This window comes from Hipposideros armiger, unplaced genomic scaffold (genome assembly GCF_001890085.2).
Source record: "Hipposideros armiger isolate ML-2016 unplaced genomic scaffold, ASM189008v1 scaffold_6, whole genome shotgun sequence".
NCBI classification, from domain to species: Eukaryota; Metazoa; Chordata; class Mammalia; order Chiroptera; family Hipposideridae; genus Hipposideros; species Hipposideros armiger.
This window is the reverse complement of record NW_017731356.1, coordinates 96,803-114,189: the sequence shown is the minus strand read 5'-3', so window position 1 is coordinate 114,189 and position 17,387 is coordinate 96,803. Positions and strand designations below refer to the sequence as shown.

General features: G+C 54.0%; 2 protein-coding genes across 3 annotated transcripts in view; one reads left to right on the top strand and one right to left on the bottom strand.

Annotated features, from left to right (window-relative positions):
- Positions 1–17,387, top strand: part of LOC109385199 (retinoic acid receptor RXR-gamma-like) — a 153,260-nt gene that overhangs the window by 40,794 nt on the left and 95,079 nt on the right. The window lies entirely within an intron of this gene.
- On the bottom strand, positions 1,406–13,957 carry LRRC52 (leucine rich repeat containing 52). The gene is made up of 2 exons (XM_019647155.1): positions 13,277–13,957; positions 1,406–1,728 (listed from the first exon to the last, which is right to left on the bottom strand). Exons 1-2 carry the CDS (start codon positions 13,896–13,898, stop codon positions 1,406–1,408), a joined length of 945 nt encoding a protein of 314 aa, XP_019502700.1. The 5' UTR covers positions 13,899–13,957.

The window sequence follows — 17,387 nt, the reverse complement described above, 5'->3', positions numbered from 1 at the left end:
GGGCCATGTGAAATGTGCGTGGAAGTGACGTGTCATTTCCAGGCCCAGGCAGTGAAGAGCTCTGTGCCCATTACATCTATTTTTCCTTCTGCAGGGACCTCTGAGGCCCGTGTTCCACATGCTGGAGCTGTGGGGGGAGGAGGGCTGCCCTCCCCACATCGCCCTTCACACCAGTGAGAAGTAAGTCTTGGTTGGCTCAGCCAACAAAACTTTGGGGTTCGTCTGTCACCTGCAGCACAGCCCCTCCGAATCCTGAGTAACACAGGTGTATCTGAGGCCCTGCAGGGTCTGGCCTTGCTTCTCTCTCTGACATGATTTCTCTTCTCTTCCTTCCGTTTAACTCTGTATTCCAGCTGTAATGCCAGGCGAGGGTCTGTCTACCGAGCAGCCCTGAGAGCTGGACCACATTGTGTAGACTTGGCTGTTCCACTTAGCTCCTCAAGAAAGACCGCGACTCTTAACTTACAGAGCCTGGGCTTGGGGGGCGGGCAGCCCGGGGCTCAGCAGTTGTTCTGCTTCCTGTCAACTGTGTGGTCTTGAACTGGTTGCTTGGCCTCTCTGAGATTTAGGAAAACAGGGTACTGACCACCCTGACCTGATTGTTAGGGTTAACCCGGTGAGAACACAAGTGTAAGGCTGGGCCTGATGCTGGGTACTTGGTAAGGACCCAGTAAGTGGGGGCTGCCTCCGTGGGCCTCCCTCCTTTGTTCTGTCCAGGGCTTACCGCCGAGCTATTGGAGAGGTTGCCAAACATCTCCTGGGGGGGCAGCTTCATGTGACTGGGAGGACATGGACTTTGGGAGGCTGTGCCCATGACCATTGGGGTGACCTTGGTCAGTTGTTTGACCTGCCCAGACCTCAGTCTGTCACTGTGCATGCATATTGCTATCATAGGACCGCTGTGATCAGTGTGACCTGGAGTGTGATGAAGGCCCTTGGGGACATTCTGTTCGGGTCAGCTCTTGTCATTGTGTCTGGTGCTTTTCTCCACTTGGTTCATTTCACTCTCATTTCTCCCCAAGTTGTTCCTCTTGGAGGGTAGATGTTGCATTGTGCATTTCTGGGTGCCCCCAGCAGCACTTAGCGGAGGGCAGAGCAGGGCCTCCTCAAACTTGAGTGGGCCCACTGGGGGGTGGGCTCCCTCCACACTTCGATGCCACAGACTTTCTGGACTGGGTTCTGTGCCGTCCCCCACAGTCCATGGAAGTGCCCTGGGGCTGGTCAAGTGGGAAAGGAGCAGCCTGTGAAACTGGCCAGCAAGCCTTTTATTTATTTTACTAACAGGCATCAATTTCTAGGACAGCTCTGGGGTGGGATGGGGTGGGGGTGGGGGTGGGGTGTGGCGTGGGCCAGAGAGAGAGGTGGGGAGACCGGGAAGGGCGGCCACGACCCTGGCCTCTGGCCGCTAAATGAGCTGTGGGAAGCCGTCCTGGCCGGAGTCGGCCTTGCTCTGGAAGATGCGCCTGCTGACCACCCGCTGCCCCTGCTCGTCCTCGTCCTCGGCCTCGTTGGACTTGCGGTGGGCGTTCTGGTAGACCACGGCGCACACGCCGGTGAGCCAGGCGGCCACGGTGCCCGCCGCGAAGATGCAGAAGCCGACGAGCAGCAGGAAGATGTAGTCGCGGCTGTCCAGGTGCGTGATGCACATGTACCGCAGCGGGTTCCCCGCCTGCGAGATGGGCCACCCCGCCAGCTCCGGGGGCTCCACGCACGTGGCATTGAGGTCATCTAGAGGAGAAACACAGCAGGTAGAGTGCTGAAACGGCGGAAGTCCAGGGGTCCAACGGACCGCAGGGGACCCGGAGAGGCGGTCTGGACCCTCGCTACTGCAGGTTTGCATCACCTGGGCCTCGTCAGAAATGCAGCCTCTCAGGCCCTGCCCTAGACCTCCTGAGTCAGAATCCACGTCCTCACAAGACCCCCAGGTGACCTGTGGGTACATTGTTTGGGAAGTATTGCACCCCAGCCTTAGCTGCATCCAGATCACCTCCTGAAAAGGGGCTTTGCTTCTTAAGGGTCCTGAAGGAACCGGAGGGAAACTCCGCAAGCTGGCAGTTGGGAGCGGGAGTCAGGAAGCCCAAGCAGGACCTCCGTGGAGTGTGACACTCCACAGCCTCCACTGCTGTTCGTCAGCCCCCCTCCCCCTGCTGACCCCACCTTCCCCTTCACCTGTCCCTTTCTCTTCACCGTGCCTGAGCCCAGCCAGGGACCAACCTCTAAGGCCACCCACCCAAGGGCATCACACACCACTTGCCTTAACTCTCGGGAGGAAGGCGATTTCCCGGAAGTGCCTACAGTGTGTTCTCTGCGCGCCCTGCACCCCAGCACCCCACAACCAGGAGAAATTGGGAGGGGGGAGGGGTACCAGCGTAGAGCCAGCCATTTGGGGAACCAGTTCCTGGTCTCATGTGGCCTTGCTGGCTTAGTCACGTGCTCTCATGAGCCTTCAGTCCTTCTGAGCAGATGACTCGGCCGCCTGCTGCTTTGCTGAGCACCTCCTCATATCGAACCCCATAGACTTCAGAATATAACCGGAGAAAGTGGGCCCTGGAGCCACACAGCCCTCGGTTCAAATCCAATGGTCACATACCAAATTTGTAAGCGCTGGCAGGATACCTGGCACTCTCTCTGAGCCCCATTTCCTCATCTCCCAAGTGCAGACAATGACACCGCTTGTCAGGGTCATCCCGAGGATGAGCCGCCAGGGCGGAAAGGCAAGACGTGCGCCTGGTACCCAGGCGGGGGCATCCAGCAGGCACTAGGTAAAGGCGCTTACCCTCAGGGTCAGACCAGGGCTTGTCGCAAACATGGTCAAGATCATAATAGCAGCCAGTATTTACCGGGCTCTGACGACATGCTGCATGATATACAAATGCTATCTCATTTAATTATTGAAACAACCTCGACACACATAGGGAAACAGACTCAGAGAGGTTTTGTAACTTGCAGGTTCTAGATAACCTGCAGGACCAAGGCAGGCGAGGAAAGATGTTGAAAACCCAGCTGAGCTACCTGAACGGGAGCCACACATGGAAGCCAGTGTGGAGAGGAGCTTCCCGTGACTTTTAGGGTAGAAACTGTGGACTATGCAAGGCGTGGATCTCCTTGGTGACCAAGGACAGTGGAAAGTCAGGTTTGGCTTGGAGCTCGAAGCAGGAGAACGAGAAGAAGGAATACGATGTGAGCTGATGGGAGAAGAGGCCGGGGCTTGGGTGGCCGGAAAGAGCGGACCAGGCTGAGAGAGAGGTCCTGTCCAAGCTGCACACTGTCCCCTGCCCCTGGCTTCTGGGTCAGAGGGCCTGCAGTGCTGTCGTTTGTTACTTCTAGGAAGACAGCCCCCAGTGTGTAAGGCTGGCGGGGACTCATCTTGGAGGAGGGGTGGGGGGCTGTAGACAAAAGGGGAAGCCAGCCCAGGGCTGTCACTTCTGCTGTTTGCAGTGATTATGGAGGATGAGAGAGGAAGACACCCCTCTGTAGACTGAGTGTGGACAGCTGCCCTCGGGGCGACCCTGCCCCACAGAGAGCTCTCGGGAAGTGGAAGTGTTGGGGCGGGGACTTCCATTTCAGGCTGCCCTCAAGGGGCAAGAGACAGTGCCGCCTCTAGACCTCTTAGTCAGCGGGGCTCAGGACCTCGGGGACTTCAGGCAGGAGGCCTGAGAGAAGGGCAGGTGAGGCGCAGGGGGGCGCCCTGGCAACTGCTCAGGAACTCTGGCTGGAGAGGGCCTGGGTCACCTGCCTGAATGCCAGAGACATGACGTGGGTTATACAGAGAGATGTGCCCGAGAAAGGAAAACGTGGGATTCTGAGGGTCTTGGTATGTCTGGGGGGCTTATCTCATTCTATTTTTAAAAAGATTTGGCTTTCAAATCGGGGCTCGGGCAGCAGACATGAGACTAAACATTAAACACACGGTTCCCCATTTTGGAGTATTACCTTGAAAGGAGCAATTAGGCAGTGATTTTAATGCATTGTTAGGCTGCTCTGAAGCGAGGGGTGTGGGTGGCTTGTGGCGGGGAGGGCTGGGCTTTTCTGCACTGCGTCTCTCCTCATTTCCTATACCGCCAAGATGCCAGCTCCCCTCCCAGAGGTCTCCCTGTGGCCACTTTTCCTAGTTCCCCAGCTCTGGACACACACTCCTGCTGGACTCCCCTTCTACAAGCATGGCTCTTCCCCCCACTCTGGCTCACAGCCCCCCTTCAGCTCCCCTGGGTCTCAGAATCCCCTCCAGACCCCCTGGCCTGGCCTCCAGAGCCCTCAGCACCTGCCTCCCAACCTCGCTTCTCGGCACTCCCAGCCCCTGTCAATCAAACAATCCATTGCCCCTTGATTACACCGCGCCCTCGTCTGCAGCTAGCTTTGTCACACTGCTCTTTCTCCATCAAGTGCTGCTTCCCCCCATTTTTGCGTGATCAGTTCCTTTCTGTCCTTCAAGGTCAAGTGTAAATGCATCTACCCCCAGGAGCCCCTCCTCCACCAGCTCATCCCCGTAGCTCAGAGGACACGTGACTGTTCCCACCCCTGCACTCACCCATAGCCTTTCCTCGTATATTGTTAGGCACCTCTCACATTCTGCCTTGCTTGATGGTTATTTACCAGAAAAGGGGTGCATCTTTTCTCCCCACCGAGACAGAATTTGAGTGCTTGAAAGTGTAATCCATGTCTGATCAGTGTCATTCTTGCTAATAAGAGCTATGATTCATTGAGAGAATTACTTAATTTTTACATATTCGGGGATTTTCAAGTAATATTTCCATTATTGAATTCCAGTTTAATTCTACTGCGGCCAGAAACATGCTCTCTGATTTCAGTCCTTTGAAATGTATTGAGAATTTGCTCTTGGCTGAGCATAAAGTCAGTTAATCTGGCATGTGAAAAACACATGCTTTGCCTCTGTTAAGTACGTTGTTCCAGGGATGTCAGTTAGGTTGTGGTTTTAGAGTGATCTTGTATATTTTATGGACTTTTTAATATTTTTTGACTTTTTATTGACTTTTTCAAAGCTAGTGTCTCTTAGTTGCCGTTTATTAGTCTATTAGTTATTGGGGGAGATATGTTAGTCACCAGGTAAGATTCTGCATGATGTCTGCTCCTCTCTATCGTTCTGTCAAGTTTTGCTTTCCATATTTTGAATCAAAGTTATTAGATGCATAGGAAGTTATAACTGTTGCCTTTTCCTGGGAGATTTGCCCTTTTCTCCTCATCTCAAGTAATGCTTCTTGAAGCCTTAAAGTCTGCTTTGTTTGATGACAGTAGTAGGGCTATATCGAATTTCTTGAGGTTAATATTTGCATTGTGTACCTTCTTCCATCCTTTTACTTTTAATCTTTCTATGATCCTGCGTTTAAGGTATATTCTTGTAAGCAGCATGTGGCAGGGTTTTGTTTTCCATTCAGTGTAGCAAACCTTGTATTCTGATCAGTCCATTAACGTTTTATGTTAGACTGATACATTTAGATTAGCTCTTTGCTTCCTGTTCGTCCCACTTACGCCCCCTTCACTCTGCGCTGTTGCCTTCTATTTTATTATTTTGTTTCCTTGAGCTTGTTAATTATCCATCCTTTTCCACATCTGGTGTGGTGACGTTAGAGACTATAGACCACCTACTGACCCTGGAGGGCCTGAGATGTGCAGGTGCCACAGAAGGTGCTTCACAAAATTAGCCTCTACTCTTGACCGCCCCGCTGGGTCGTTTTAAGTGTTCCCATGCTGCACAATGAGTAAAATGTGTGTAAATTCTCCCCTCTCTGGCTTGCTTGATCTCCTTGCCTCTGATGAAGGGCTAACAGGTACTGTTGGGTGTGCTGTGCACTGCAAAACTCCAGGGGCATCATTCACATTCCAGACAGGTGACTTGGCCCCATGTAATCCGTCACGCAGCCCCACTGCACGGGCCTAGGGCATTTGCCCCAGTTAAAGCTCGCAGGTACAATTACAAATGTCATTAATGTTTAAATTCTTCCTGCAAATAGTTCCTAAGGAAACATAAACTGCCCCCTTGTTTATTTCCACACGTAGCACATTGCTCACAGGTGGAAAACCCAGCAGCCTGAATCAGGTGCGTGGAGGGGCAAGAGTTTCTGAGCCCAGAGCCACACCCGTTAGTGTGGGAGCCCTGCAAGCCTGTCAGAAAACCAGCTTCAAAACAGTGGTTTTAAGGGGTACTGCCCCTTTCCCGGGTCTGTCCAAGGGACCAGCATTCTGGGGGCTTCAGGGATCGCCTCCCAGAGGAGCAGGCTGCTCCGAGCCCCCGCACCAGCGTGCTTGCTCAGGGACCATCCGGGTCACCTGGCGGTGTGGAGAGAGAGGCTGGAATGTGAAGACTTCCCTCTCTTTTCACTGCGACCAAACCCGGGTTTCTACCCGCATGTGCACTTCGTCGTGAAAGTTCCACCTCGAACCCAGAGAAAGGCCTGACCCTCTCGTGTCTCCTCACTGGGCCCCAGCGTGCCCAGGCGTCATGAGAGGACGGAACTGGGTCTTCCTTCTTACTGGTTTTCTCCAGCTAAGTTAGTATTTGCGTTGTCTGTCTCTGCACACTCGATTGTGAACTCCTTGGAGATGGGGGTTGCCGTCGTGTTGTGTGCCTGGCACCTAGACTCGTGCTTCACATGTACTAGAGCTGCACGTGTGTTTGCTGAATGAATTAAATGTTATTTGTTATGAATGCCACTGACACAATGCTGAGCTGGAGGAAAGGGAACCTGGGGAGATGGAGGGCCGCAGGCACCGTGGGCTTCTCTACGCTGGGCAGACACCAATAGCTGCTTACCTGGTAGGAGTTTGGGGGGACTCAGTGAGCTAAGGGAATGCAGCCCCAGAGGACCTGGGAGCAGGCAGTCTCCAGGACCACATGGAGGGGCAAGCCTCGAGCTGGGAAGGGGCTTCTTCTGTCCCCTGAGACTGCAGAGAAGGAAACGAGGGTGAGCGCAGATGGGGTGCGGGTGACGCAAGCGTGCAGACATGAGACGTGGAAAGGTCCCCGCTCTGCCTCTCCCCCACTTACTGTGTGAGAGCAGACTGTGTGCCTGCCTTTGCAGCCCTAGCGCCTGGCACACAGTGGGGGCTGTGAGCATCTGCCGAGCGTGTGCAGGAGAGAACAGCGGGCTACGGGTCTGACCTCATGCAGCCCTTGTGCTGTTAGGACCGGTTCCTGGCTGGGCTTGGAAGGGATTGCTGCTATGTTCTGCTGTACTAATGGTGGCCTCCACACGGTACATCCAGAGATGGCTCCCCAGAGGGGAACCTACGTCGGGCGGCATCGCAGCCCTAAGCTACTGGCCAGCGAGGCCCCTCTCAGACCCTCACAGATGGTCCTCTGAGCGTTTCTAGTCCTGGCTTTGGCTTCTACCTTAGTTCACCTTGAGCTCCCCACCCAGCTGTCTTCCTGTGATGGACGTGAGCTATTTCGTTTAATTAGCACAACTCAAAGAGCGAGGTGCTACTTAATGTCCATTTCCCAGACCAGGGACCTGGGTCTCATGGAGACTGTCGCCTAAGGCTGTGCAGTTGGCCAGTGGCTCTTCCTAGAAGGGTCACTTCCTAGAAGAGGCAGGATTCTGAGCGCAGGGCCCCTCAGAGTTTTGTCCAGAGCAGACAGATGTTTTACACTCGCCTAAGTGGGTTGGTGCTACAGGAGATTCGTGGAAGCATCATGCAAAGCCATGTGCTTTCCTGGGTGTTAAGCTATTCTCTGTCCTTCTCTCACCACAAGAGAATTAGGGGCTCTTGGACGGGCCCCTCAATTCCATTTGTCCCACAGCCTCCCCCCCTCCCCAGGTGTGCTCACGCCCTTCTCTGCGGCCCCTGCTCAAGGCTCTCCCTGGATGGTCCTGGAGACCCTGCCCCCTCGTGGGGCCTCAGCCCAGCAGTTATCCCCCCATCCCATGTCTGCTTTGCATCAACTCCTTCCTTCAGCAGATCAACACATGCTGGGACCTCTTTTCTTCTAAAAACACTGTCTTTAGATGTTTTCCTTCTATCCCCTTAGCCCCTTCAGTCCACAGCCAAACTTCCTAGAAGAGTTCACACTGTCTCCTCTACCCTTCTCTTTGCTGGTCAGTCTGTGACCCACTGCCGCCTGGTGCCAACTCCCACCATGTCACTGGAACTGTCCCAAGACACCAGGAACCTCTTGGTAGCTAAATCTTAAGGACACTTCAGGTCTTATCTGGCTTGCTTCCACTCGTTGGCCTCCGTGAATCGACCCTTTTTCTCTAACCCCCTTTCCCCTCCCTGGCTGCTGTCCCCCAGAGTACTTCCTGGGTCCTCTCCTTACTCTGCCCTTCAGTATGTGGGCACTCCCCAAAGCTCCTGTCCCGGCCCCATCACTCTCTCAGTTCTCCCTGGCTGATCTCACCCTTTGTCCTCAGTGCATGTTTTATTCTGTGTCCTCTGTTCTGAATTTCAGGTCAGAACATGCAAATGCCTACTGGCGGCCACTCAGCAAGCTGGAGGCGGGACTTAGCCTCTCCCCTAAGCTCCTCCCACCATGTCCATCTCAGGGCAGCGTCCACTCTGTCCAAGCCAGAGCCCTCAGGGCCGTCCTTGACTTTCCCCTTCCTTTGTTTTCCACACCTCATTCATTTGCTCATTCACTCAAGTGTGTGTTGAGCGTTTTCTCTGTGCCAGGCCCTGTGCTAATTTCTGAAGATTCAGATGTGCGCTTTGCTCTCATAAGTCTTCATATCTATCAGGGAAGACAGCTGTTAAGTTACTACAAATCTGTTAATCACTTAGAACTGGGCCAGAAGCTTCCAAAGGGAGCACAGGGTCTAGTGGAGTCCCAAGTCCTATTGCTGCTACCTTCTCTGTGGTTCTTTCTGACCCGTCTACACCCGTCTGTCCACACTGCTGCTTTAGGCCGCCATCCTCTCCTGTCTAGATGCCCACAGGAGCCTTCTAGTCCGACCCCAGGCTTGCCTGCCCCCCAAAGCTGCTCAGGATACATCGCACGCTCCCCAGAAAGTCGCCCAAAGGTCCTGCATGGCTGGTCCCCATTTCTCTTTTCTAGCTGCATCCGTGCCCTGCTGGGTTACCTCCAGGATGGGGAGCTCTTCACCCCTAGAGATGAGGGAACCGACACTGGCTGCTTTGTCCTTCTTACACTGCTGCCGTCCGGAGGCCTGAGTGCTGCTGGCTGACTGGTGGGCCTGGCATAGAGGCCTGGCATTTCTGAGCTCGAAGGAGCCTGGGATCGCCTGCTCTCAGGGACCCCAGCTGGGCTGAGTTAGGGAGAGCCTCCCAGGCCCTTCCCGAGCTGCACATGCTCGCCACCTCCACCTCTTCTCAGCTCTCCTAGATGGTTTAGGAGTCACCGATACAGCTCTGCCCTCTCAGCCCTCTCGCTGCCCTCCTGAGGCCGCTGCTGTGGCTCTCGGCATGGGGGAGCCAGGGGCCAGGGTGTTTGCAGGGAGGTGGGCGAGACGCTGGCAGAGCCGGGCACAGCCTTGGAGGTGTCTGCGCCCAGCTCTTCCCTTGTTTGGCTTCTGGTCTTTACTGCAATTTCCCTGATGGGGGAGATGGGCTAGTGTTGACAGTGGAAGAGCGCGAGCACCGAATTCATTCTGGAAATCGAAGCTTTGGCACAGTTGTGGGTCACTTTGTACTTGGTGGGTTGAAATGGGGCCATTGGCCTGTTACAGCAGCCTTGACTGAATGCAGGATGAAGTAACATCAGAATGAAACTACGATGTTCTCTGCCCAAAATGCCCTTAGAATGACTTGGACCTGAAGCAGCACATGAACGAACCCATCTGCTCCCTGCAGATGTCCCTGAGTGGCTTTGTCCCCGTGCCTGTGCCTCCTGCCCGGGGTCACCGGGCTCAGGCCGGGCTTCCTAGCGACCATAATTTAACTGACACAGAGGGACCCTCTGTCCTGAAACGACCCCCCACTTCCACCCCTGTCACCTTCTGAATTCTTGCCATTTCTGGTTGTTTCCTGTCACATTGCGAATGCCCCCAAGGAAGACATTTCAAAATGGCTTTAGCCACTAACATCTCAGTGCAGATCAATTCATTCACAGCTGGAGCGGCCACTATGGGTCTAGACCACAGGCCGTTGTCACAGGGTTCTCGGAGTGTGGCCTGAGGAACGCCTGCACTCACGGCTCTCTTGAGTCAGAATCCCTGGATGGGGGGCCTAGAGTTCCTGTGCTCGGTGAGTTTGAGAACCGCCGGTTGAGCAGGGCAGGCCTGGGAGGACAGAGCAGGCACTGAGTCCCTTGGGGGGGGGTGCTGCTCTAGTGAAGGAGAAGGTGCTTAGGACAGGAGGTGGGGCCTTGAGAGGCTGCCTGCTCCTTTGTCGTGCTCCCTAAGTGTGCGACTGGTCCTCATCTCCAGGGTCACCACCTCAGCACTGACCTGCCACCCACAGGCTCCTCTGGGACCCTGTGTGCCGACCACTCACTTGTCTAAGGGCATCTTCTCTTTCTAGTTAGGTCTGTAGGCTGCCAGCTGGAAGGGCCTTAGGAGACCCGAACCCTCCTCCCTTATCTCAGGGACAAGTGAGACTCGGGGAGGCGACCTGCCCGAAGTCACACTGGGGCGCTGCTGGGCCCAGGGGAGCGTGTCTGGCTTCCAATTGTATTTCCTCTCTCGTATCCCCAGAGTGTCTTATTAAGGGCAGGAATTATGACTTCTTCCTCTGTGAGAAAAGCCCCCAACCTTGTAATAAGATGTTGGACATCTAATGAACACACAGTAATGTATCAGAGTCAAAAGGGCTGTGACGTGCCTGTGGTCCTGGGGGAAAGCCCTGAACTTGGACGTCAGGCAGTCCCCACGCTGAGGAGGATGGATTTTGAAGGCCCAGCTTAAGCGTCCTGTATTAAAAGGTGGCCCTGACCAGTGGGGTAGCTGCTGGCAATTTGTGTGGCCACTGAAATGAGGTAAAATTAAGGATTGGTTTCTCAGTTGCACTGGCCACATTTCAGGAGCTCAATAAGCCGCCACTTGTGGCTGCCATATTGGACAGCACGGATCTAGACCAGCTCCCCTGGGCAGCACCGGACCTTGTGGGGAGCGGAGGGGCCGGAGGAGGCCAGGTCTGCATGTCCGGGAGCTTAGAGCCAGCGGTGCGAGTCTGTCAGGGCGCTCGGGGAGGCGTTCGCTTGTCCAGCGAGGGAGCTCTGCCTGGGACAAGCTCAGTCGCCGCTGCCGCCTATAATAGCACTGATGACTGGAAAATTAGCGTTCTGGCTGGGAGTCAGTGCTTCCGTCTGCTGACCTCCGCCAAAAAGGAACGGAATCTATGTGTCTGTTTTACTTCTGTGTTGATCAGGCCTCCCTGGAGCTCCCCTGGCACCTGGACCATTAGCACACACCTCCATTTCTGCTGTAATTTTCGAGTTTGGAAAGTGGGTGCGTGAATTCTTTGAGAACTGGGTAGTTTTCAAGGCCCCTGGTGTGCATGGCACTGGAGGGTTTGTGTAGATGAAGGCCTTTGGTAATATAGTAGCACCAGATCTCACGCCCACGTGGGAAAGTTTCGTTATTCCTGTTCACTGCAGTGTTCTCGTGAATCAGGTGACAGAAACACCGTCTGCAGCCGCTTCATGGGGGCGAACTTAACCACAGTGTGGCAGAGAGAGGACACAGTGCTACCCTCATACCTTTCGTTTTATGACGTCTCCATCTCTTTCCTGGACCTTGGCTTCCTTTAAGGTTCCCCAACGTTGCAGAATTAACCTCAGCTAATTGGATTTCCCAAGAATTCGCTCCTTGCCCCTGACACAGAGCTGCTAAAGATTTAGGGGCACCTGTACTCTTCTGGCCAGGAGTTCAGGTATTTTTCAGGTTCCTCACACCTTTGGGGACTGCGGCCGAATCTCGACTGGCTCATGTTAGCCCAGTGGGAGGCAGCAGATGGGGAGGTGCTGGAGCAAAGGTGTCCGCAGAGCTCTCCAGACCCCCAGGTCACGCCAGGCTGGCGACCTCTCTCTGCTCAGGCCGTGTCTGCCGCACAGCGGCCTCGGCCCCCTTGCCCTCATCTCTAGACTGCCACCTGCATACCCGCACTTGTTTCTGGAAGTGGGGCCTGTCCTCACGGAGGGCTTTAGTTCTAGACTCATGAACCGCCACTTTGCTGCTGCTGGCCAAGCCTCAATCCCGGGTCCGAACGCCTGTGTCCAGACTTGTCTAATGCCCAGCTCCCCCCAAGATTCCCTCTGTCCCATTTTTTCAGGGACTAGAGCCCTGGGACCTGTGTCCTGGACAGGTCCATGTCCTCTTGTACCACGTGGGCTGAGCCCTCCTGAGGCCCACTGCTTGTCCCGGGCGCACCTGCCTGACTGATGTCGGCCACTGTTAGTGCCTCTGTCTTCCTGCACCTGCCAACCATTTCTTGATGGAATGCTTATGGCGTGCCAGGCTTAACGCGAATGGCAATCCCTACATAGTCCCATTTCATCCTTACAACAGCCCCGGGTAGGTTGGTTCTATGCTTATGGCTGTCTGGAGGATGAGGGATGAGGTGTTGGCATGGCTCAGGGGCAGTGGCAGAGGGTGGGGACAGTGGAGCAAGTGGCAGCAACTGGCTTGGAAATCTACCAGGTGAGACTCGAGAATCTGCCTGTAAGAGGGACGTCTCCCTGCTGGGCACAGTGGGCACTGGTGGCCCATCGTCCTGATTCACGATGAAGTTGGCATCTTCATCTTGAAGACAAAGGTGTTGCCAGATGCCTCCTCCTCGCCCTTCCCCACCTCCCTCGCTCGCTGCCCAGCCACCCCTTCCATCTCTGCCAAACCTCCCCTTCTCTGCATCACACTATTGGGTTTTCGACTGCCTGTGAATGACTGAATTCCCTTTTAGATCCTGGAAACATTTGGCCACTGAACTAAACAGATTAAAATAGTTTACCAACGAAATGCAGTGTCCCTGTATTACATTCTTTCTTTGTAGTGATAGTCCTTCATCATTTCCACACACGCTATTTTATGTTGACACGACGACTCTGTCTGTCTGGTAATATTATTGTCCCCACTGTATAGATCAGGAAACTGAGGCTCAGAGGAGTTGTGACTTCCCCCCGGGCAGCCAACGAGCAAGTGCTGAGTTTGGGACATGAAATCTGGAACCCCTCTTCCAGAACTTTCCTCACTGACCCTCACTGTGTCTCCGGTCAGCCCGAGGCTGGGCCCTCAGAGCAGCAAGAATGCTTTCCACCCGCTTTCCCCAGATGTCCCTCCCATCCTGACCATCTCTGGGCTTTGCCTTTTCTGGGACCTGTTGCGGCTACTCCGTCATAGCCTCTCCCCACACCCAGCCACGCCCTCACCTGGGTGATTCAGATGGGACACTATTAAGTAGATGGTGAAGTCCAGCAAGGAGCAGTTGCACTTCCACGGGTTCCCGCTCAGGTACAGGGTCTGCAGCATCAGAAGGTTGTGGAAGGCGGTGTGGTCCAGCGTCTGGAGGCCGGTGTTTCTGAGGTCCAGGAGCCTCAGGGAGCTGGTGTTGGCAAAGGTGTGCTTGCTCAGGGACGACAGGTGAGGGTTATTGGAGATGTTGAGCTGCACCAGGTTGCTGAGCACGGAGAAGCTGTATGGGGAGATGGAGGTTAGCTTGTTGGAGCTGAGGTCGAGGTAGATGAGTTTGAAGACCCCGACGAAGGTGTAATCCATCACTTCGCCGATCAGGTTGTTCCGACAGTCCAAGTAGACAAGGTCACTGAGGAGGCCTAGGTTCATCGCTGGCAAAAACGGGATGCTGTTGTCATCCAGGTAGAGCCTCCGGGTGTCCAGGGGTATGTCGGGGGGGTACTCAGTTAACTTCCTCCCCGTGCAGCTCACTTCCTGGGCTTGGCACTGACAAGTGTTTGGACACTTTGACCCCGATACCAGTCCCATTCCAAAGGAAAAGAGCAACCACCCAGGCCCAGGGCCTGAAGCAAGGGACATAGTAGGAAGCCTCGGCGCGACGACCCTCCTCTGCCTTCCTGCGGGCGGGCGGGCGCTGTCCCTCTGACCAGAAGGCTGCCTTGGCGGGGGCGGGGCGCTGGAGAGAACTGTAACCCTCTAGCTCTGTGCAAAGCAATTTTCCATTACAGGAGAACCGAACAGAAGTTGAAACGCGAGGCCGGTGCCCCGCCGCCTGGCGGACAGGCTCTGCCGGTCGCTCACTCCCAGCCTGTGCTGGAAGCCTGCCCACTTGGCGGCTTTGAAAGGTCTCACCCTTGCCCTGCGTTTGCAAGTGAAGGAGAGCCAGGGGACAGCCACATGACCGTGAGGTTGTCAGTGGACCCCTTTGTGATGTCAGCAGCTCCGGGGGAGTGTCTGGCTGGGGGAGGAGGGTCCTGCCTCCCCTCCTGGGAGGTGTGGGGGTGTTTGTGTGTCTAGGTAAGCTGACCGTCCCTGGGGGAGTCTGCAGCATGGGGTGTGTGTGTGTGTGTGTGTGTGTGTGTGTGTGTGTGTGTGTGTGTACCAGTTCCCCAATGCAGAGGGTTAGGCTAGATTGGACCCCATAATCCACAGGCCATTGAGGGAACACGGAAGTCTCCAGCCCAGCTCCCTTCTTTACAGATGCGCAAAGTGACTTGTTTAAGGTTCGTTCTCAGACTGGGTCTGTTCCTTGGGTAGGTGCCATTGTATTTTATCTGTTTTAGTGCTGTTGGAGAAATTGGGAAAAGGAGAGCCTCCTTTAAAATGAGCCAAGGGGAGTTCCTCTGATAAGGTGCAAGTCTAAGGTTGTATTTCCACTCTAAGTTTGCACACAACCCTTTCTGTATTGGAATATATATGTGTACTGGCATTTTACAAAGAACATTCGAACAAGTATAAGCGACTCCCCTTAAAACAAAATCCAAATGTGTAAAAAAGTCTGAATGTGATGCTATGAACTATTTCTTGCCATTTGTATTCTCCTAGGACTTCTAAAATAGTGAGTGCTTTTCTAGTGTTTCTGGGGGAGCTCATGTTCATTAGCTACCTGGCAGGTGAGGGGAGGGGGTCTTTGGGAGGGATGGACAGAGAGCCCCTTAAAAGTTAGGAAGTGTCATCTGCTCTTCGAGGAAGACACGTAGGGCCAAAATGAAGCAAAAGGATCTCAAGAATTAAAATTTATATTCTGGGGAAAATAGGATTTTATTTTGTTTAAAACATTCCCATCTAATTTGGCTGTGAATATTAATAATGTGATGGGACCTATATTTAGCTTAACACAGTGCCTGGCACCTGGTAGGTAATAAATATTTATTGAATGGATGATGCGTGAATGTCTCTGGTGGTTTGTTCCCTTTCCCCGCTTGCCTGCCGAGAGAGAAATTAATAAACTCCAGTGGCTCTGTGGCTGGTTAGCTAATGCCCGATTGCGCTTACTTACTCAGCATTCCTTGGGCGACAGACTGGCCATGAATTAAGATGATGACTTGGGAGTGTTTACCAAATTGAAAGTGACCTTATTTAAGTAGAAAATTCAAACACTTAAAATAATGACCCGAATGATAACTCTACTAATTGGAGCAGGATTTTATTGATAGGGGAGTCACCCTTTCCCTATAATTAAAAAAAAAAAAAGTGCCTTGCTAGATCTTACATGATTGATTGCCCATGAGAGGAGCTTGGCACAGGCCATCTGTGGAGAGAATTAATTTCCGAAGCCATCATTTCCCTGGGGGTGGGGAGAGGGCGTGGGCTTAGATGGTGGGGTGGTAGGGACCCTGTACCCGGCGTGGGCAGTGGGCTGCTTTTGTTTGATGCGAGCTGGTCACTGACTGGCCTGCCAACCCTGCCAAGGCTCGTGGAGTGATTTCACTGACTTGCCACCTTTTCTTTTCTGCCTTTCTCCCCCTCTCTGACTCTTCCTTTCCTTGGGGAGCTGTGTGGCCCCATTTCATTTCCAGCCTCCTCCTGTAGATGAGCTTTCTCAAGACAGTAGTCTCAGGCTCAGACTTACCTGTCTGGCCATATGATTACAAGAACCCCTACTTAGAAAGGCCTCAGATCAACCCAGCGCACCTGAGGTGATTGACCCACGCCCGCTGGCCGTGTCTATTTCTGGAGCAGTGCTGTGTAAAGGGCGACCTGCAAGGAATGGTCCTTTTGCTGCAGGTAGCCGTGTGGGTTTTGGTCCCGAGTCTCAACACCAGGGGCTGGTTTCAGCTTTTCTGTTTAGACCAGACCCCCAAAATGGGCTCCTTATTTTGACACCGAGTAAACATTTGTGAAATGGCGACTGAGTGGACTAGACAAGGGACAGTAGAGAATGCAGCCTGTCCCAAACTACCTGTTCCTAACAGCGGTTTCTCAGGGAACCTCTTAGGAGACTGTCATTTCATGGATCCTGCTTTGGGACGTTCCGGACTAGGCTGTTTCCCCTTGGTCGAGTTGCTGAACGTCTCTGGGCTTTATTTTTCTCATCGATCTATTGAGGGAGGTGGACTAGGTAATGTCCAACTCTCCTTAGAACGTCCGGATTCTTTCATAATGGGAAGGTTTCCGGCACCGCCCCGTGAGCCAGCAGGGCAGGTATTCCAGGCCAACAGGAGTGCACCCCCATTCCTTCTGAGACACCGCATAGCCCCACTTCTCAGGTGGATGCAGAGACGGAACTCGCTCTCCCCAGCAGGCTGTCTTCTGAGCTGGTGTGTCAGCCTGTCTCCTCTGCCCCATCCCACCGGTTGTGCAGGTGGGGGTGTGGTGACTGTGCGAGGCCCTGGTTTGAGCACGACCTTCAGCTGAGTCTGGTTGTGGGCAGGCTCCCGTGTTGAGCTGCATCTGATAGAGACACTGTTTTCCCACCTTCATGAGCCCTCAGGCACCCGTGTGTCTCCAAACAGCTCTCATGATCCAGAGACAGGTGGGCATAGCCCCTACTATTGTAACAGGAAAGGGTAGGTGACACAGAGCAGAGGGCCAACTGAGACACCAGGCTTCTCACTGTGGGATGGTGTGCTCTTGTGACCTCCTGAGCCTGGGTGTCCTTTCTGTAAAACGAGACACGATGCTCTCCCAGGGCCTCCCTCAGGTAGAGGTCCATCAAGGCCTGGTCCGCGCAGCAAAAAGGTGCTTGAGGCATCACGGCCCGGGCACCAGGGATGGAGGTTCAGGCAGCTACTCCATGCCCAGCACGGCGTAAAGTCCATCGCTGTTGGCCAGTAAATGCCCCGCCAGGTGCAGGGGACGCGTGCCAGGGAAGTGGGTTTGGGCAGACTCTTAAGCACTCAGGACAAAAATAGCAGAAGTGCACGTGCCATTTAAGTTAAAATTGGTAATGTGTTCAACTCCGGACTTCGGTGGGGTTTGCACACAAGTCCATGCTTTGCTCTGCTTGTCGGCAGAGAATTTAGCAGGGTCATCTAAAGGACGTCGGAATTTCAAGGACTTTGGTGGAGGAGCCGTTATGGTATCCAGTTCACTCAGACTTTTGACAGTCCCTAACTCCTTTCCAGC

What these genes read in the sequence shown, in the direction of transcription:
- LRRC52 (XM_019647155.1), bottom strand. Translation starts at nt 13,898, where the DNA reads ATGTCCCTTGCTTCAGGCCCTGGGCCTGGGTGGTTGCTCTTTTCCTTT. An exon ending in GTCCCATCTGAATCACCCAG is followed by an intron (nt 1,729 to 13,276) that starts GTGAGGGCGTGG and finishes TTTCTCCTCTAG; the next exon opens with ATGACCTCAATGCCACGTGC.